Genomic DNA, 21,747 nt, shown 5'->3' with positions numbered 1-21,747 from the left:
CATGGTAAATTTGTGTGGATTATAGGTCATCGCAGTGTACTGAATGCTGCTTATCCCAAAATATTACTTAGTGCAATCTTTACATTGTTATTTAATCTTAGGCAGTTGTTGGCCTTGGCCATGATTCTGTATTTAATTTTCTAGCATCCTTTTAAATGGTATGAGATATATTTAATGTTATTTAATCTTTTTTTCTATCTACTTGTACTTGTATATTCTACTTATTTCATATATTCCTAAAATGAAGTACCATATTAATAGGCTGTGCTTGTTGATTAAATGTTGTCTTAAAGGATGTGAAAAGCCAATTTGCCTATAAAGTATTGATTTAAGATCAAAGATCCTGGTTGTTATATTTGTGAAGGCCTGAAGCCTCATAATCTGGTACTCAATCTAGTTTGCAAATTAGTTAGTATAGCATGGCTGTCATATCTTGTTTTCTTGGAGTATATCTTGTTGTTATTATTCATCTTGGATATGTTTCAGTGGGGCATGTAAGGAGAAATATAATCTTTTGTAACTTGGTGTACTTTAAGCGAGATATTTAACTATGATGCTATGTTCTTTATCCAATTCAGCCGTCGAGTGCCTTTTTTCTGTTACCATTGTTTGTCTTGAAAGTGACCGAATGTGAAGCTACATTGCTTTTGCTAATTACAGTAAGAGTCCGTTCTCTGAAATAGAGCATAGTCTTTACCCATAGAAAAATTGTAGTAAAAGGCGAATGATATAACTTGATCCAATAGAGTCGTAACACCTTTATATCTAAAAAGATGTCCAGTTACTGAGCTCTATCTCAAATGAAACTTCCTTCCCCTATAAGAGCAATGTAAAGGGTGTGTAACTTACCAAGGAAGTAAAAAAATTCTTTTGTGGCTGATTCTTGAGTTTTGTGTTTTTGTTCATGAGGTAGTTTTTCTGGAATAAAATCACTAAGTAAAAAAAAAAAAAAAAAAAAAGAAGAAGAATGTGATTCCCAAAGTTTGAAGCATATTGGGTCATTTGGGAGGTAATTTCACCATTTTGGAGGGTATTTTTTTCATTTTGGTGGTTTTAGGGTATTTTAGTTATATTGGAGGTTTTTGAAGGTATTTTGGAGGTTTCAATTTTATTTTGGTTAATTTAGGTTTGGGAATATTGTAGTCATTGTAGAAGTTTTGAGGGTATTTTGATCATTTTGGAGATTTTAGGGTTATTGATATCATTTTAGAGATTTCCATGGTATTTTGGTCATTTTATTTTGGAGATATTATGTAATTTGGGAGAATCTAGACGAAGATGTTGATTAAATGTGGAATTTAATGGTCAGTTATATTAAAAATTTAAAAGAGTGGCTAAAGCCATACTTGGAGATTCTAAAGGATGTGAGCAACTGACTTAAGGAGACTTGGTGGTGGACTAAGGAGGTTCACGGAGCAATTAGATCAAAGTGAGAGCTATAGAAGCTTACCTAGAGGTAGAGACAATCCCACTTGTAAAAATTATAAAATGGCAAAAAGGGAAGCAATAAAGATTGTCCTAGAAGCTAAATGTAAAAACTTATGATGAATTATATTTATATAGCTAGAAGGGGACAAAGGATGGAGAAATAATACTTTTAAATTTGCTTAGACAAGGGAAGAAAACAAGAGACCTACAACTTTGATGCAATTGTGATTTAACTTGTATTATGCTAAATAATTCATTATTTTATTTTTAAAGCTTATTTACTTTATAGTTTTGTGTTACTTTTTTGTATGATAGTGGTAACTTATTAAAAGAAAAATCGTATCATAGTAATATTTATGTGCTACTTCTAAAAAAATGATAAAATTTTCTCCTCAACTGGGTCGGAGCCTGGAAGAGACTTTTATATGGCAGTTCATAAGACTATTTATGTATATTCAATTACATAACTCATTAAACCATTTAAACAAGTCATGTGCTTATTAAAGTCGTGATGGCAGAATGCTCGTTTGAGTTGTCAGTTTGTCACATGGTGGGTTTGAGGAAAATCCTGTCAAAATAAATAGTTGCTGAAAGTGTGCTTTGAGCTTTTAATATTACTGTTTTGGCCCAAAAAATTCCTGGTGATGTTCATAAAGTATCCATCATTAGTACAATTCATCTTTGGAATTGACATATTTGTTAACTCATTGAATTGTAGTGGAAGTTACGACTTTCTGAATCCCAATTGTTGAATCTCATTACATGAGTTAAGGCTTAGTCTTAAAACGCTGATGTCATTTTATTTTTCTGATAAATAATCATACAAAATAAAAAATGCCTTTGTCTTTGTGGCAAGTGGTACGAAACTGCAGCTAGATAATTTTAGGCAAGAAGTTGTGGAAAGTCAGAATGAAGGGAGCTGTTTTTTTGAAAAGTAATGAACTTCATTGAAAAATCATAGAAGAAAATATAGAGAAAACAAGGCACACAGGCAGTGTGCTAAGAGGCAACAGAGAAAACAAACTAAATAACAATGAATGAAAGTAAAAAAATCATGCATATCAGACAGAGAATTGAAAGTAACAACACCCGAAGCATTTTCCCATTTAAACAAAGTATGACAGAAGAAAAGCTTTAACTCATGAATTGATCTTTCATTCCCTTCAAATGTACATGTATTCCTTTCCCTCCAAATGTAGCTGTTTGGTTATCTGCTTTAAAAACAAATTTCATATTTTAAAAACAAAAGGTGGTGGGTCCCACTAGGTTATGATTGGGGTTAGTTGTGGATTTACTGCGTGCTATTTTTCTAGTTAATGTAAGAGAGGGTTACTGGAAAAAAATTAATAAGAAAAGAAATAACTAGAAGCAACCGTTCTGTTCGGTGATAAAATCCTTCTACTATTCTCATCAGTGAATTTTATTCACAATTTCCTTTTTGTTGGCAGGAATTAGAAGATCATACTCATGAGGTGAATGTGCAACATGAAGTGCTTGATGGGATGTTCACCTTTTATGATTTGACTAAAGCTAGACTTGCCATATATCAGGTATCAATCTTAAGTTAGTTATCTATTTTTCTTTATGCTGTATGTAAATGTTGTTTTTGTGTGTTAGCTATTTTATTTTTTTATTGTTTTTTAAGTAGTTAAGTTCAATTAATAAAGCGGAATTACCTCATGTACATAGATTTATACGTTAGATAACTTAAAGAATAAAAAAATAATAGTGTGAACTACAATTGAAATGAACAAGAATCAATTAAGTTTACAATAGAAATAGTAGCACTAGGACCTAGAAAATGAGACCATTCAAGCAATGATCTAGTGATAAAAGACTTCAGATGAACCATCCAGGGTTCCACATCTTCAAAAGTATGACGATTTCTCTCTCAATAATTTCCACAATAGGCATAAGGGGCTAAATTCCAATAAAAAAAGAATGTTTGCCAAACCAATTCCTACAACCTGATAAAAGATCAACAACACTTCATGGCAAATCCCATTGAGCATAATTTAATATCTCTTTGTTGAAGTCAAATGATAAATCTCTGTTTTTTCTTGGGAAGGCAATTTTTTTTTGTCTGCCCCCAAAATATCTTTATATCTTATATTTCTACACTATACAATCTGAATTATTTGTCAGCATGACACTCAGTTTCTTACCCTGCTCTTTTGTGGCATTATTTCATTTATTTTGTCTTCTTTTGGTTATGCATGAGCCTACGCAAATTTTTCCTACATTGAGAATATATGAAAAAACAGATTATCTGAGAATTGTTCATTTATGAATCTATTGATTTCTTTATTTAATTTAGTTGCTCGGGAAGTAACGAACTCATGCATAATTTGCAGGTAGCCAGTGTAACATTCGACTTGCTGTTGCTTCTAGTGTTGGGATCATATTTGATAGTGCTGTTCAGTTTTCTTGTCATCACTACTAGGGTATTTACTCTTTCCTTCTTTCTTTTTTTAATTTGCTTTACTCTACTTGCCGGAAAATAATGGATATCTGATCGTACTAAAATTGTTGATGATGCCATCAAACAGGGTCTTGATGATCTAATCAGTATATTTCGACGACCTCCATCTCGCAAGGTGAAAACAGCTTAGACGACTGAAGGCTGGATTCACACCCAACTTGCTTGCTTCAGCAGTGAATCTTTCTTATGTAGCTTAGATTGAATCTCGATTGTTAGTAATCCTCTGTTGGTTAGTCTAGTACTCTAGTGTCACGTGGAAAGATGTTTGTAATTTGTTGTGCCAAAATGAGAATCATCTTGTGCGAGAAAAATTTTGTGAGATTAATTTTTGCGGCCTTGTTATTGCCGGCCTTTTTGCAAATGACTATGTATTCATTGCGTGCATCTGCACGTGGTGACTCAATGTGCATTGGTTGAGTGCAACTGCACATGGTAACGGAATTTGACCTAAACTGCCAAAAGAAACTTTGTAAAACTTATGCAACTCTATTGTTATCCTAATTTATGATTCAGCAAAACATCAATTTTTTAATTAAGAAAATAAGCCAAGCAACCCAAATAGTTGGAATGAGATTTTGTTTAGTTCCCTGTAATTATCTGTCTCCCCCCAGTTTGATATGTGAGGCTCATTAAGGTTGGGCTTTTGATTCAGTTGAGGACTGGTGAAAAACAGAAGGGTAGTAAAAGGCAACCTACAAAAGTAAGAAATAAATGTTAATAAATGAGAGGTAATCAGCTATGTAAATCTCTCTTTTTGAAAAACTCTAAAGGGAAAAAAATTTGTTTGAACAAGGAAAGGCTAAGAAATAGTAAATCAAATCTAATTATTTTCCCAATAAAGGTGTTAAACGAATCCTTGAAAAACAAATGCTTCAGACAATAGTTGGGATGCATCATACATCTTAAATGCAATAGCTGAAAGTTTGAACAAGAAGATGAGCATCATACTCAACAAATTCAAACGGGAATTAGATCTAGAACAAATTTTATGCTTCAGACAAAAAAAAAAATGGAGGAATTGATTTCTGGATGTAATTTTGAAAATTTGATAGCTTTTTATAATGTCGCATTTCAAGATTCCATTATCGGAACAGACGAAGAAATTTGTTTATCGTAACAAATTATATTCCTAAAATTCATTTTGGAACTAGATTTCGAATAAATCCTATTCCTCAAAGGCTTCAAAAAGAGGAATTATGTACATTTAATATACACAAATTTTCAAAGATTGTACACAAAAATGGATTTANGTTATTGCCGGCCTTTTTGCAAATGACTATGTATTCATTGCGTGCATCTGCACGTGGTGACTCAATGTGCATTGGTTGAGTGCAACTGCACATGGTAACGGAATTTGACCTAAACTGCCAAAAGAAACTTTGTAAAACTTATGCAACTCTATTGTTATCCTAATTTATGATTCAGCAAAACATCAATTTTTTAATTAAGAAAATAAGCCAAGCAACCCAAATAGTTGGAATGAGATTTTGTTTAGTTCCCTGTAATTATCTGTCTCCCCCCAGTTTGATATGTGAGGCTCATTAAGGTTGGGCTTTTGATTCAGTTGAGGACTGGTGAAAAACAGAAGGGTAGTAAAAGGCAACCTACAAAAGTAAGAAATAAATGTTAATAAATGAGAGGTAATCAGCTATGTAAATCTCTCTTTTTGAAAAACTCTAAAGGGAAAAAAATTTGTTTGAACAAGGAAAGGCTAAGAAATAGTAAATCAAATCTAATTATTTTCCCAATAAAGGTGTTAAACGAATCCTTGAAAAACAAATGCTTCAGACAATAGTTGGGATGCATCATACATCTTAAATGCAATAGCTGAAAGTTTGAACAAGAAGATGAGCATCATACTCAACAAATTCAAACGGGAATTAGATCTAGAACAAATTTTATGCTTCAGACAAAAAAAAAAATGGAGGAATTGATTTCTGGATGTAATTTTGAAAATTTGATAGCTTTTTATAATGTCGCATTTCAAGATTCCATTATCGGAACAGACGAAGAAATTTGTTTATCGTAACAAATTATATTCCTAAAATTCATTTTGGAACTAGATTTCGAATAAATCCTATTCCTCAAAGGCTTCAAAAAGAGGAATTATGTACATTTAATATACACAAATTTTCAAAGATTGTACACAAAAATGGATTTTGACTTACCAATCAACTTTTTTTTATCATTTTTTTTTTCAAGTTTGAGCAGTTGACGTATGGGTTACCAAAGCCTCCGGTAATTTGAGCATGCTTTACTTCATCTTCACTTTTTAAAACCTAACCTCCCTATGGGTTGTAGTTGCATTAATTTTTTCATCTAAATTAAGAGAAAATGACAAAATGCCAGAAGAGTCCCTTGATTTGAATTTCTTCGATAAATAGAAAGGTTGATATACGGGTTTTCAGCCACGTTGCTGTGTTGTTGGTGGAGGCGTATGGGGAGTAGGTGGCTAGTTGCTTTGGGAGAACGTAAATAGAAGGGAAACGAGTATTTTTCCTCATTTTCTGCTAATTTGGAAAAAAAAAAAAAAAAACTTTGCAATTTCGTCCAAACAATAGGAGTGTAAACTTTACATGTGAAATATGTCCAAACAACCTATATTATAATTTTCCCTTAATAAAAACTAAAAAGTACTATCATTGGAAAGGTGATCAGATGTAAATGCTATACATTCTCCTTGCACACTTCCAGAAAGGTTATTTAAAAAAAGAAAAAGAAAAAACCAACAATATAAAAACTAAATAATAAACAAAATTCCAGCATGTGGATCACAAGGCCTCTTCCAATTTTGATTATGAGTGGTGTGAATTCAAAAGAGCTCGATACACCATGTCAATGAATTGATTGTCCTATATCACAAATACAAAGTTGATCAGATACAATGCAAGAAGCAGCTTAACACAAGTAGGAAGGCCTTTTTTTTCAGCAAGATTTACTTGAAAAAGTTTAGAGCATGAAGAGAAGTATGATGGGAAAAGAAAGAAATCCCCACACTATCCAATTCTAACAAATAGAAGAGAATATTCCATAATTGAACAAGCAAAGTTAGTCGGAAAAAGTAAACAGAACTTGAGATTTGCTTATTTCCTAACAATCATGTGTGTGTGTGTTAAGGTTATGACAATTGACAACTACATGAGTTAACTCGGATGATTCATGTTTAAATTTTTTTAGATTAGTTTTTTACTTTCAATCTTGTCTTTTAATCTTGCTCCACCTGACCTAAATTTCTGACTCCGCCATTGATGACAACTACATGAGTTAACTCGGATGATAAAAAGAAGAGTTCGAAGGTCAATTTGACTAAGCTGACCAATCTAAACCATCTATAACACGTCATCTGTAGACACAAGTTCCGGGTGATTAGAATGCCGCACATCAATGATCAACACAAATCAAATCCCAGAAAAGGCAATAACAAGAGGGAGCCTGTGAAGATTGTGGAAATAATAGAAGGGCATGGAAAGAATATAAATATCAGAAACAGATAGTTCCTTAAGTGATGTCCTTTTTTCTTTTCTAGTCACATAATATATGAACTAAAGATGTTTTACTCCCCTTGAATTTGCCCTATTTTCATTTTGTAACCGTGTTTGGCAGTGTCACTTTACACCCTTTAAGGTTAGTTTCATAAAAGTTTCTAACAAACAGCAGTCAGTGACACAATGCCTCAAGAAGGTAACATCAATATTCCATCAATTACAAAAGGAAATATAGCAAACATTAGGGAAGTGGCACTTCCAAGATGACAAATACAGACAGAGTCTGGAACTTAAATTACACCCATACAATACAACCTTAACTCCAATTCCTTCAATTAATAACCATATTATAAGTACCAGGGGATACCTATTTTACTGAGGAAGTGACGGTATTACAGAACTAGAAAATTGGTTTCCTTCAATATCCATATAAATATAATTGACTACTGATTATTTATTTAACCTCAAAAGTCCACATTCTTCCCTGTAAAATGTCCAAAAAGCATTCAAAATTTCGAATAGCAAATTTATGATGATCTATCAGCAATCAAAGAAGTTTAATGATTTCATTCAAACACAAAACATGACTATTTTGAAAATTATCAAAAATTTTAACCAAAGCCACCAAAGTCATGTAACCAAACAAACTAACCTGAACAAGCAACAAAAGTGCATCTCGGACTTTATCTCGGTTTATAACTGGTCCATAGTTTGGAGTTGGAATAGGAGAAGGAGCAAGAGATGGTGGAGGAGTGGGAGGTGGAAAAGGTTGTAACAACGGTGCACCATAGGGGCGTTGTAGGTTGTGAATTGGAGGAGCAGAAGGCATGGATGAAGAGACAAGTGGGATCATTATTGCAGAGGAGGGAGGAACAGAAAATGAAGAAGGCTTCACAAGATTAGTGGTCAGGTTGCTGTTGCTGTTGGATTCAGGAGTATCAAGGTGGGGCATTAAAGGAATAGATGATGACAAAGGAGGGGATGGTATTTGCAACGTGGGCATGGTTGGAGCAGCAACACTGACAGGACAGGAAGGTGGAGGGACCATTGCAGGGAACTGGTAAGCTTGTCCGGATATTGCAGCATTTGAAGAATTACCAATAGTCATAGCTGCCTGCAATATGGTAATCAATAGACTCAGTACTACTCAAAAACAAAGAAATTATATATGAGAGAGAGAGAGAGAGAGATTTGTGTTTGGTTGTAAAGCAGAAGTTGAAGTTTAAATCCATGAAACAAGCAAATAAAATCAACATACCAACAAATACGGATATGAAGAATGCATCTATATAAACATTAAGGCATCCATTTTTGGGTAAATGAGACAGAAGTCGAATCTAGAATACAAATATCTTGTCTATAAAGAAAAGAGTGATACATCTACATGCATTTAAATACAAGTTCCTTTTAGCAAACAATTAAATCAATAGAAGTCATTCCACTGAATTTGTTTCATATCCCAAAACAGTGATTTGCACATCTATGATGCAGATTAGGCAACTTCCTTGTCATACCATGTGTCAACATGGGATCTGTGTCCGACCTTACTTAACCGTGACACTTTTTGATCTGATCTAAACAGAGGAGCTTTCTTTAAAAAGAGAGGAATTTTTTCAAAAAATCACTTACAACCAAGAAGAGGATTTTTATACCAAAAGCTGAAATGATTTTATTTATTTTTACTTCATGGAAAAAAGCTGAAATAACTTTGATAAAAGACTATATTTGATTTTTGAGAATATTATATGGCTTTACATCATATTTATGATGCTTACACCACAGTTCATTTAAGGCATGTTATACGGTTGAACATAAAAAATGCCATGAAATAATTCACAGAACCAGATAACATAGTCCAGAAGAGTACAACATACGTACACTGAAGAAGTTCACAAAGGAAGGATCATCAGGAACATCTGTGACATTGGAGGCAGTTGATGATGATGGCTCTAGAGGACCGTCCATAACTGCCAAAGTTGGGACTGCTTCAAGTTCCTCAAACTCACTGCAGTGAAATATAACTGAAAAATTATTTATTTATTTATTTATTTTTAATTGTGTTTCTTATAACAATTATACATAAAACAGATTACACAGACGGTGAAGAATGAATATCAAGGGTGTCAGCCAAAGAAAACATTAGAATATTACCAATAAAAATGAAGGGTGCATGGAGGCTTTTATTGCAATTCTAGGCCATGACAACATCATGAACCATTCGTTCAAATTTACAAGATTTGAAACTTTAAATTTTTTTTGTTAAACTGGAAAGTTCTGGTTATTACACATTTCATAGATAGAAAAACCATAATTTTAGGTATGAAAAATGTAACAAGGAACTTCACAACTAGAAAGAAGTAAAACTACAGGTATAGAAACTCTGCAACCATTAGAAAAATGCAGATGCAAGTCCAACACTATCAGAATGAAATGAGGACAATATTATTATTATTATTATTTAAAAGGGGAGACGCAAGTGATGATCAACGTAAAAGCACAATGCTTTCTACAATTTTTTGTTACTTTCAATGCGTAATTTACGTTTCATTCAACAATATTTATTTATAATAATAATAGTCATAGAAGATCCTATAAAGATTGCCACATAGGCCATGATATATATCAGAAATGACCGTCACTCAAATGAAAAAAATTAATATGACATCCAAAATTTAAAGTCAAATAAATATTAAAACATCATCACTCTTTCTTAGCTCAAAATATTTTAAAAAAAAATCCATAGAATGGATTGCCAATTAATACCTTTTGTTGGAAGACACCTTTGACTTTTGAGGCACCTTGGAGTATGCATTAAGTATCCTGCATGCATAAAAGAAATTAAACAAGCGAAATAAATAAAGTGTTTGAGGATTTTTTTTTTGTTTTTTGGTGTGTGTATGTGGATAAGTTGAGAACAAAATTATACATGAAGACAATTCTATTCATCATAAGTTTTTTGTTAAATGGATAATATACATGCATTTCAGTTAAAACCAAACAAACACCCTAACAATAACATCAGGAGGCCTATGAATTACAAAAAATTATCTAGAACCAAATACAAATGGCACTTTGACATTTATTTGACATCAAAGTAATTGTTTGTTCAAAACATAGATACAGATCCAGTAAGACACAAATACTCTAATATGTCAAGGATAAGATCCTACAGGAATATGCTAATAACTAATTGAATTCATTAAGATGTGTGTATGCGTACTCAGGCACACATGCATGTGTAACTACATTTTCAAATATTCTATTATGTAGATGTATTGATTAATTGTGTAAAAAATTCACAATTAATACATTAGTACAAATGTGTGGCATGAACCCTTCATGTGTTTTTAGTCATAATTTACATTTCTATTCTATACTTAAGAAGGTCACATGTATCTGGTACTTATCCAAGAGTTACATTCACAAAGTGTAACTTTTATATCAAATATTTAATAAATAGTTCAAATGAGAGTGATTAATGCACCGGTAAGAAAGAGTGGGTTGATCCATATAGAGGGAACGAAAAAAGGCAAAGGAAGATAAACATAAAATTATTAGAAGTAATAAAAAAGAACATCAATTAAGGAAGTATCAAAGTGTATGAATTCTAATAGAATAGGATGGAGTAAAAAAATACATGTGACCGACCCTAACTAATTTGTTGAGGATCCATAGCTAGCCCAAAATTTTGAGACTAAGACTTTGGTTTTGTTGTTATTTGATAAATTTGTGAAGTAAAGGATAAGTATCAGTACAGATCCAAAAAATATAACTTTCTCGACCTTTTAGCTAAGATCGAGTGTAGAAAGCATCCAAAAACATATGTAGCACAGATAAGAATACAACTCTCCTAAAGAAGTATCTGTGCAACATAGCCTTTATATATGTATGTTCACATTCATAAATTTATATGATAAATTGAAGTGAGTGAACTCAACCATATCCAGTAATCAGAATTTGGAAAAAGAACATGCTACAATAACTTCTCATCACGAGACCAAATTCAACGTGTTGTGACTATTTTTCATCAAGTGACAGAGTTATTTGTAAACATACAATCCTTTAGAACCTTTGAATAATTTTTATTGATAATCTATGGTAAATTGATCTGAGATCCATCAAATAGAACAAATCAGATGTATACAGCACCTTTATACATAGGACTGAACGCATAGCATTGTCAACCATCTAGTTCCTCTAGCCTCCTCCTAGCAATGTTGGACATATAATTTCATGGCAAGCCACAAGATCAACAATTCACAGGCTGGTAAAGAAAGCTGTTGATGAAAATGAAACTTCAGAAGTTTTCTAGCTCAGTTTTCCACTCATAAGTTTCCAAGAATGGACTCCATCCAGAATTTTATCCTCTCCACAAAACTAACAGTTTATTCATGACATCCTTAAAAACAGCTTACCGTAACATTTCAGTTATATATAAATGTGTGTTCCTTAAAAAAGCTTACCATAACATTCAGTTCTATATAGATGTGTGTTCCTTAAAAAGGCTTACCATAACACTCAGTTCAATATAGATGTGTGTTAAGCTGTTAACAGTAGAAGTAGAAAATGACCCAAATTCAGAAGCCAACATTATTCCAACTATTAAATTAAGATGAATGAAAACCAAAGTTTTCTGAAATGCTGCATCCACTTTCTGCTAAACTGAACCAAAGAAATATTTTTGTACAGCAATTTTCATAAGGACAACTCCATGAAACAAAATCCTAACATGCGAAGTGATCCCAAAAGTCATCCCACCAAAGTAGAAGACCCTTGTGCTTGTCCAAAAGATTTTATGTCCTAGAAGACAGACACATCTAGTCATGCAATGCACACCAAATATTTCTGAACTGGTGGTGTAAATCCACAAACCTCAACATAATGGGTGCAATCAAACATGGGCAGATTAAATATCGTAATATACTTACATGAAATGCACAAATAAAAATCATCCACCATTGCAATTTGAGAAATAAATAAATGCTCAATTGCTGAAAAAATGACAAGGGGCTGACCTAACAAAATATCCCAAGAAGCAGCTTCTCAATCATTCAAGTTTTTATTTTTTGGCAAAATTGAAGTGATTGTGTAAAATTACTGGTAACTATCTCTATGATCTACATCCCCACACAATAATCCTCCAAAAATGCATTAATGATTTGAGTTCACACTATACACCATACCGGTTGCAATCAAGACATTCCTACAACCTTGCCATGCTCCTACTTAGATGTCACATAAGAACCCCAAAACTCATTGCAGTCTGGCCTTTGGCCTGATAGGGAGTTTCCATTTACTGATAAACAGCCACCTCTTGCACATTATGAGTCACTTGTGACTTCACAAATCAGTCCTAACATTATGCTAAAAAGACCCTCCCTCCATGAGCAGCATAGCCAGTTAACCACTCTAACGAACCAAATGGTTTTAGTATCATGATACTTCCCCCCCCCCCCCCCCCCCCCCACAAAAAAAAAAAAAAAAAGAAAAGAAAAGAAAAGAGGGAGACACTTTGAATCTTCTAGAAATTTCTAGACTCAAATCCATTACCAAAATTCAATATATAGGAGGTATAGAAAATTACTGAAATGTTACTAATCATAACTTATCAAATAAAAACATGCATTAAAATCTGATTTAAGCCTAGAGTACTACGACTATATTTTATTTTATTTTTTGATAAATAAACACTTTTTTTGAAAGTAAATAACTTAAGACTAACTGACTAAACATTAAAACCATATGGCTCTTACTTCAATCATATTGGCACACCATATATAAAGTTCCAAGATATCAAAACTGAAAATCCCTCTAAAGCCAGCAACTTGACTCTTATCCAATGGCTGCTTCAGAAGTATAATAGCCAATTAAGGCATGGAGTTGCATTGAAACCAAAAAAGGAAAAAAAAAAAATTCCAAAGGGAGTCTACATTAAATTTCTAGTGATAATCTAGGAAAAGTAGAGAACATGTTAGATAAATATATAAACGTGTAGTTCATGAATTTTAGTGTGATCTTCAAGTGAAAACCATTGCAAAATAAGAAACAGCAGGAAATTCAAAGGAAAACCATAACTTGCATTAAAAATAAAAACAGTTGAAAACCTTTTTTAATGCCATGACAAATGGGTCATTCTTTGAGAGGAATGGTGCCACTCTAGGTGTCCGTGACAAAAAATCCAACCATGACTGTATATAAGAAGGATTGATGGCCAAACTACTGTCATCTGCAAAGATTTGGATGTTATTTCCTTGATAACCATAGATATGTCTCTGCATAAAATAGAGGAAAAGACTGTGTTAGACATCTGAAAACTAGAAGTTGTAAAGTCAAATGGACATACACAAGCAAGTGTGGATTTCAAGTATCTAAACACTAGTCTTTTTTTATGTACATATAAGTAACTGGACAATTTATTCAAAAGAAAAGAGACATCTCAACCCATGTACAAGGGTTGCTAGAATATCATCTAAAAGTACACAAATCCAAAAATTCCAGCATATTAGAAAAAGAATGACTACTTAAGGCAGCCATTCAACCATTCATAGCATGTAAATACATAATAACAATATTTTTAACTGAAGTTTTGATTTGACACAGGATGCTTCACATACATAACTCAAACTTGGAGATTTGTTAACCCCTATATACTCCCTGTGTACTAAGGTGTCCCTTTTTTGATATCAATAAATCTTATTAATTAAAAAAAAAAAAAAAATTGTATTGAGTTTGAACCTGGTTTTTTTTTTTTTGGCAATCAACACCATCTTTATAAAAACTACAAATCTGCTCTCTTCCTTCTATGAACATAGAAGTAAAGTGTACACATCTTTCTCTCAGTAAATTAGGAAGATGTACCTACAGCTATTTTGTGTCATCTGAAAGACAACTTTTATATAATTCTTAAAGCTGTTCATGTGACACAAGCAGTGATATCTAAAACAACGTTTATAATCCTAAAAAAGTCAATACAAATAAATGCACACTACAATTACAAGAACATTTATATCTGTCTGATCAAATATAAACATCAAAAAAACATATATCCCAATATATATAACCTTACCGCAAGACTCTCTGCAACTAACTTGACACTTCTGATAATTGCAGTTTCATTCACAAAATGTCTGTAAAATACCAAGCTCTCAGCAAATGGCCTTATAAACAAAACAGATACTAGAGCAATAAGATAAATATGCCTTAGTTCCAGAAGGATAACCTGCTATCAACCAACCCTCCAGTGCTTTCCAACAGTTCAGGAGCTGTGAAGAGTTCCGAAAGTGTGGCAGCAGTAACCCTCAACCTTGAAAACTGTTCATGCTCCCAAGCTACCTATAGCAGGTAAACAGATTCATTACCTGGCCCAACAGTAGAATCTGGGCACAAGTTCAGGGTACACAGCATGCTTATAAAATTCAGAGTGTTCCCAGATTGATTAGGTGCGCACAATCAATATAAACCAAGTATCTTTATGTTGAATCAAATGCAACAGGAGAAAAACTGAAAAAGTTTCCTTCATGAACAGGTCAAAAGCTCATCTAACAAAAATTTTGAATCAGCATAGGCTGGACAAAGTATAGAGGATTTTATGTTCCTTTGCTGAAGATGATGGAAAAAATATCCACCTATATGCTAAGTGCAATGTGCATAACTATAAAAAAGTGAGCTCAAATAACACAACGTTAATTTTTATGAATTCTTTTATTTTCTCAAGTTGTGAACTATATTTTATCAAAAGAATTCAAAGTAAATTTGAAGAAACAGGGCATCGACATAATAATAAAAGTGGTAAAAATTAGCAGACATCATAATTTTTTGCATTAGAGTATTCTCTACCAACCTTTCAAGCAGAACTGCCAAAACAATAAATAACCAAGAAAACAGTATCATTCTCCACATCTGGTTTCATCAACATTCTAATGCCTACTTTTATTTTGATTGATAAGTAACACACACGCCCAATTGGTGTATTGAACCCAATACCTCACCCTACACCTAAAAACTTATAAGGGAGAGGGTGCCTGTTGAGCTAGAGCTCATTGGCAGTCTAATTCCTACTTTTGACTAACTATATCCCTGCAACGGTGTTCTTCAGAGTGAACAATGATTACAATATTATTTTCAATCACCACAGAAACCAAATTATTTATAGGTTAACCCCATGGTACAAAACGATACAATGTCCCTTACAACTTAAAAAATATTACTCATTAAAATCTCAATAAATAATACAATCCCAATTTTCACATTGAACTAAACTGTTGTTACTTTTTTCAAGCCAGTATCATGAAAAGATTGTGTGAGAAGACAAAAATAAATAATTTTCTCTTGTCAATAAAGAAGCACAAAATTTCACATATATCTACTTACTCGGGGATTTGAAATGTTTATCTTCTTGTGCTTCAAACCAACTTTAAAGCCCAACCCTTCTGCTACATTTGAGAAATCCTACAGTAAAATCAATTATAAAACAGCACAAAAAGTAATATGATAATGCATCAAAACTTTATTTTTGTGAAACTAAAGTAGCTTACCTCAAATATTTGTTTTATGTAAACATTTTCTGCAGGCTTAGACACATGAATCCATAATTCATTATCCCATGAACCGATACTATTTAAGCAAATAGCATAGTCAATACTCTCACGCAATCGTTGATCAAAGCTCCGAAGCCACTGCAAAAGGTAGAATATTAAGATCAAGGGACCATCAAAAAAAATTGACAAGAAGATTACGTTAATGGAAAGACATAAAAAAATTTAAGGATAATGATAATTATAATAAACTGAGAGGAGATAAGCACCTTTTGAGTTCCATTGTAGTTGTAAGGTCCACCAGACGTTAGCCCAAAGAGTAAATTATACCTTCCTCTTGTCTTAGGATTTGAATACAGAAGAGAAAATAACCTAGCTATTTCAAGAAGTGCCACAATGCCGCTTCCATTGCTATCACTTCCCACTGATAATGCCTACAAACATAAATTTTCTCACAACTTTGTACAACTCACATTATTTGATTTTATAGATTAAATTTGATAACATGACTTACAGGAGCAGCCCCAAACGTATCATACGATGCCACTATAGCAATGGTTGGGAGTTGACTTGCATCTCCATCTGTCTTCAGCCCTGGCAACCATCCCTGTCACCAATCAAAGAAAACATGCAATTGAAGTACAAGTTTTGGCAGACCAAGCAGCAGTAGCAGGATATGTAGAAAAAAAATACAATTAAGTGTCATGTCCCGATCTAGTGTAGAAGAGTATAGATAGAGCCATGGCTCATAGCTATGTGAGCTTATGTTGATTAAGCACATACTTGAGGAGTTGAGACTTAATGTCAGGTTACCTTTGACTGTATATTATGACAACCAGACAGCAGTCCATACTGCTTAGAATCATATGTTTACTAAACCCCTAATGCAAGACTAGATTGGATTTATCATGTAATAAACTGGAATTATATGATACAGATGTCCCAGCTTAAAGTGAAGTGTTAGGGGGTGGTAAATGTCTAATAACATATTAAGATTTTTTGTATAAATACTAAGCATGTCTGTTAGGATAAAATAATAAACCCTAAACACTTTTCCCGCACACAACTATCTACTTCCAAGCTAAAACACGCCTCAAGTTGCACCCCCATAGTGCAATCCTATAGAGAATTTAGGATATATTGGTCTGACTTCAAAAATATCTATATTTAAATGATCCAATATGACTATGACAGGATGATTGAGATTGTTTGAGCAACTTGCGTAAAGTTGACCTTGGGAATTATAATTATAAGGGTGGGCGGCTTTCTTCCATAAGTAATGAGGATTTGGAATATCAAACATTGATCAATAAAAGAGAGATTCAACATGGCCCATTTGACTCCCCAATTGTTTATCCAATCTGCATACTTTACAAAGAAGCAGCATTAAGCATGAGGCAGAATTATTGAAGGTCCCAAGAACTCTTTTTTTGGTAAGAACTGAAGGTCCTAAGAACTTAATGGACCTTAAACTTGTAATTCCAAGCACAAACTGCTTCTCTCACTTCCATCATGATTCTATTCATTCTCAATTGGAAAAGGAAGGTTAAATGGGAACCTGAATGTTTGTGATTGTGGGAGAAATGAGTTTCTTAGGTTCTGGTACAGAGACAACAAGCTTGAATCTGCAACATTTCATAAGAAAAGATGAGATCAGACAAGTTCAATGACAATAAAAACAGACTAGGGCATTGCGGACAATGACATTAAATCTACATTTAAGTATGAAATTATGTTGACTATTTAATAGACATTTCTTTATTTTGTGGGACAATAAGGTGAGGGACTTTGTCCCAGACCCGCTTCAACCCCAAAATCACTCCCATGGGGAGCCAGACATGCCACTGAGCCAAGAGGCTCTTGGCATTATTTAATAGACAAATAAGATTAGCTAAAGGAGAGAAGCAGCAACAATTAAATCAGCAGAAAATGTGATAAGCTTCAAAAGGAAAAATAAACAGAACAGGGCACGGTTTACGTAAGATTTTTTGGCCTTTAAAACTCAGCAAAATGCTAATTATACACTCCTCCCTTTGTCTATGGAAGGTGATAGGTGTGAAATCAGGAAACATTTATTTATTTAATCTCTTTATGTAAGTTTAAAAACAAGCTTCCATTAACATGATTACATTGCAAGCCTCCTTTTCCTTTGCTGTAACAAGCTTCTAAAAGGTCATTGCATATAAGAAGCAAAACATTTTTTTTATAATTCAATTGTTACAACAAGTGGAAGAGGGACTTATCCCAAAAAAAATCAAGTGGAAGAGAAGGGATTCAAGTTTTTCCATGAACATCCCAAGGAGTAGCAAATATTTCTCACTCAAATGAATCCACAAAACACATTCAAGCAACATGTGTCACAACGGCATTCAAAATTTGAGAAAAGTCCAAGGACATATAACAATTATACCCGCCAGTAGTTGCAGTAGCAGGCTGACCAATGGCATCAGTCCTCTTCACATCAGCCAATACAGCATCAATATCATCATCCTCAAAAGCAAAATACACAGGATACTGTAAAAAAAAGCATAGCAACATATTAATAGGCATTTCCACAAATTAACTTAAAAATAGAGAGAAGGTTTTTTTTCTAGTAAACATGAAGGAACTACACTCCAAACAGGCAGCAAGCCTTGTTTGACTGTAAGGCCAGCCCATCCACACAGCAAGTCGCCCACCCTTTGAGGCATCACCCAACTCACACCCAAAAGTAAAAACATCTATGTTAAAACCAATAAAAACCCAAAAAAATAAGTAGGAGGCTGTGGTGATTGTTGTAGCAGTGGGTCTTGAACCCACAACCTTACCCCCCACAGCTCACCTAGCACTTGCAAGGGGAGGATTGAAGACAAATAGAGATGCCACCCAACTGATTTCAAACTGACTCATGTGAAACCACATTTATGGGTGCTTTGGATCAGCATTGGTTTGAAATTTTTAAACCCCACTCAGTCGAGTCCATGTAAAATTCCTCTCCAAAACTAACGAACCCAATCACTGCATCTCCCTATTAGTAAAGGAGACCCCAAGACAGCACATTGGGTGGATGAAAGACTTTTAACAGCTGAGATAGATTAAGAATGTAACCACCAAAATGAGCAAGTGAAAAGGCTACACACAAGTATTCCTTGAGCAATAAAGACCTCAATAAAACAGCACTGAGCAGAGGTCAAATTTAAAATATATAGGTATCATGAACCATAAATGAGAGATGTAAAAATAAATAAATAAATAAAAAATAGCTGCAACAACGATGTAGTGCGTAAAGAAAGGAAAAAAGAGATTATAAAGGTTACACTTACAGGAACACTGGCATGTATGAGTAACTGTTCAAGTTCTGCCATTACATTCTTCAACAGGTCGTTTCCTTGATTTTGATGATTACTTCTCATGTCATCTTTATTTTCAAAACTAAACATCCGGGGAAGCAGAAACAATAAGCCACCCAAAGGTTGTCTTTGAGCAATACAGTCTGCCATAAGTATGTCAAAAATAATAACAATCTTGATCAGGAAATAAAAAAAAACAAAGTGGTAAATCTTCAACTTCAGAAACAAATGGAATTGGAGATATACATTATCTAACCACTTTGTAAAGAAGAGAATGGAAAAAGATATCCATACCAGCTATAAATAAAACAAAATCTAATCAATGGCTAAAGAAGGAAAAAGGTGAATTAGTATCATATCTGAAGTAATATTTAACCATCATAGATACATGAAGGCGTTGGACTTTATTACTTACTGATCTTATTAATAAGGGTGCATGCAGCATATTGCCAATGAGCTATAGCTTACTGACACCTCCTTCTCCCATAATAATTTGTTGGAGGGTGAGGTCACTCATGAGTTGAAGACTCATTGGGTGCCAGTGTAACTTATCAATCTTTAAAAAAAAAAAAAAAAGTGCATGCTCAACAAGATTACAGTTCATTATTATAATGGGGCAAATCAAAGACAAATCTTTTATAATAAAAAAATTGAATTTTTTTTTTTTTTTTGGTTCCCACTTCCCAGTGACCTTACAGCAGGTCAGCATCTAAAAGCCAGTTTTTTTTTTTTTTTGATAAGTGATATTTTTTATTAATGAGAAAACTAATGCATCAAATACACACGGGATATCTAGATGAATAGCACTCTAAGTACTAAGCTTACAATGTTCCATGAAATTCAGGTTTTTTTTTGTCTCTATCTACCTGAAGTAGTTTTTTTTTTTTTTTTTTTTTTTTTTTGAGATAGTTCTAATATACTGCTAGCCTGTAGCTCGAACCCTTTTGATATTAAAACAACTAAATTTTATTGAAATCATAATAAACTTACCATATACTCTTTAAAAAACAAAAAGCATTTGTTTCCAATAAAACCTCTCTTTCGAGTTACAAGACCTGAATAGTTCGTGTCCAATTGTAGCAGTTCAATTGTCCTAAAAGTACAAAATCTTACCCAGTTGACTTATTTTACATAAATTACAAAACTACAAAAAAAATAAAAGAAACACTCTTCCAAAGCCAAGTACTTGCAAAACCCATTAATGGAAAAAAGCACTTAAACTAGCTAGCTAGCTAAGCAAGCCAGAGAGAAGCTTAATTGTGCATCAGAGAAATGAGTACCTTGAAGGAACGTGATGTTGAGGTCGCGGACTGGGATCATGAGGACGGTGCGGGAGAGATCGGCGCCGGGAGGGAAGTGAAGAGAGCCGGCGTGGTGGTTGAGCTTGGCGAGGCGAGATCCGAAGGGGGCGCCGGAGATGTCGTACTGGATGAGGCGGTAAACGTCGACGACGGTGGCGGCGTCGCAGAGCTCGACGCAGGTCACGAGGAAGAAGACGAGCGCGATCATCGAGCACACCGAGTCCAGCATTTCTCGCTCGCGAGCTTTTCGCGAACCCATCGATGAAGAAGATCTAGGGTTTCGGGATTCAGAAAAAGATTCAATTATTTTGATTTTTGGTTTATACAAATTTGAGAGTGTTTTATAGTTAAATTAGAGAGAAGAGAGAGAGAGAGAGAGAGAGAGAGAGAGATTTCTTTACAGTGGAATAGCTCTCACTGCAAGTTCGGTATTAGCTTAGTTTTGTTTGCAGTTGCTTTTTATTATTATTATTTTTTTTCTAAAATAATTTTCTGTTGCTGTCATTTCATTTGGGGTTGTCAATAAATTACCAACTTTTTTTTAAAATTATTATTAACTATAATAAATTACCACCTTCAACTTTAATAGAAATCATTGTTAATTAAGACTTAAAGATCCATCAATTATTATTTTTAAATTTTAACTACACAAAATACAAATTAAATTAATAATTTTGGGGCATGTAAATTAATAAATTTTTGACAAAATGACTACATGGATTGTGAAGTTTGATACTCAATTAATCAAAACAATGGCAACCCAAAAGTTAAAAGGATCAAAAAAAAAAATTTAAGCATTTTTTCCTTCAGTTTTTAGTTGTCCCTCACTCAATGCCTAGTAAGAAAAAAAAAATACAATTTAGGAGTGATTATACATTACTTCCTCGTGGCAATAAATAATTTCAAATTGCAATCCTAACTTTTAGAAACCAAAATTATAGATTCAATCAAAATAAAATTGTTATATTTATTTTTTAGTGGAATTTGTGTCCAATGCACTCATGCATGTGACATGTTGAGCTTCAGAGATGTATCCAAATTTGCACACATGTTTGAATTCCAACATATCCAGTACAGTAATGTATTAAACATAAACTGTGTCTCTCTCTTTTTTCCTTTAGTTGCATGATTTTTTTTTTTCGTCTGAAATGCATATGTTGCATTAGATTAAATTTAATCCTCGAATTC

The 21,747-nt window shown here is 33.4% G+C and overlaps 2 protein-coding genes and 1 long non-coding RNA gene across 4 annotated transcripts; 1 reads left to right on the top strand and 2 right to left on the bottom strand.

Annotated features, from left to right (window-relative positions):
* The first annotated feature begins 2,843 nt into the window (after positions 1 to 2,843).
* Positions 2,844 to 4,428, top strand: LOC136067341 (uncharacterized). Its single transcript, XR_010628819.1, has 3 exons — positions 2,844 to 2,978; positions 3,783 to 3,872; positions 3,978 to 4,428. It is a non-coding gene; the product is annotated as an uncharacterized LOC136067341 (long non-coding RNA).
* Positions 4,429 to 6,434: 2,006 nt separating this feature from the next.
* Positions 6,435 to 12,809, bottom strand: LOC136067339 (mRNA-decapping enzyme-like protein). Of its 2 annotated transcripts, none has more exons than XM_065773037.1 (5): positions 11,545 to 12,797; positions 10,159 to 10,215; positions 9,274 to 9,400; positions 8,048 to 8,509; positions 6,435 to 6,762 (listed from the first exon to the last, which is right to left on the bottom strand). In XM_065773037.1, the coding sequence occupies exons 3-5, from the start codon at positions 9,358 to 9,360 to the stop codon at positions 6,706 to 6,708; spliced, it is 606 nt and encodes a 201-aa protein (XP_065629109.1). In that variant the 5' UTR covers positions 9,361 to 9,400; positions 10,159 to 10,215; positions 11,545 to 12,797; the 3' UTR covers positions 6,435 to 6,705. The 2 variants fall into 2 exon arrangements, with proteins under 2 accessions (XP_065629109.1, XP_065629110.1); XM_065773038.1 differs by lacking the exon at positions 6,435 to 6,762 and adding an exon at positions 7,593 to 7,879 and having other exon boundaries at positions 11,545 to 12,809.
* A 554-nt stretch (positions 12,810 to 13,363) lies between these two features.
* LOC112032460 (uncharacterized) lies at positions 13,364 to 20,990 on the bottom strand. Its single transcript, XM_065773036.1, has 11 exons — positions 20,539 to 20,990; positions 19,232 to 19,401; positions 18,340 to 18,443; positions 17,488 to 17,554; positions 16,444 to 16,536; positions 16,199 to 16,363; positions 15,930 to 16,070; positions 15,766 to 15,843; positions 14,615 to 14,727; positions 14,462 to 14,522; positions 13,364 to 13,667 (listed from the first exon to the last, which is right to left on the bottom strand). Exons 1-11 carry the CDS (start codon positions 20,816 to 20,818, stop codon positions 13,476 to 13,478), a joined length of 1,464 nt encoding a protein of 487 aa, XP_065629108.1. The 5' UTR covers positions 20,819 to 20,990; the 3' UTR covers positions 13,364 to 13,475.
* Positions 20,991 to 21,747: the final 757 nt, after the last annotated feature.

This window comes from Quercus suber, unplaced genomic scaffold (genome assembly GCF_002906115.3).
Source record: "Quercus suber isolate HL8 unplaced genomic scaffold, Cork oak 2.0 scaffold_68, whole genome shotgun sequence".
Classification (NCBI taxonomy): domain Eukaryota; kingdom Viridiplantae; phylum Streptophyta; class Magnoliopsida; order Fagales; family Fagaceae; genus Quercus; species Quercus suber.
Note: the sequence above shows the minus strand (reverse complement) of the source record. Positions and strands in the feature narration are given on the sequence as shown.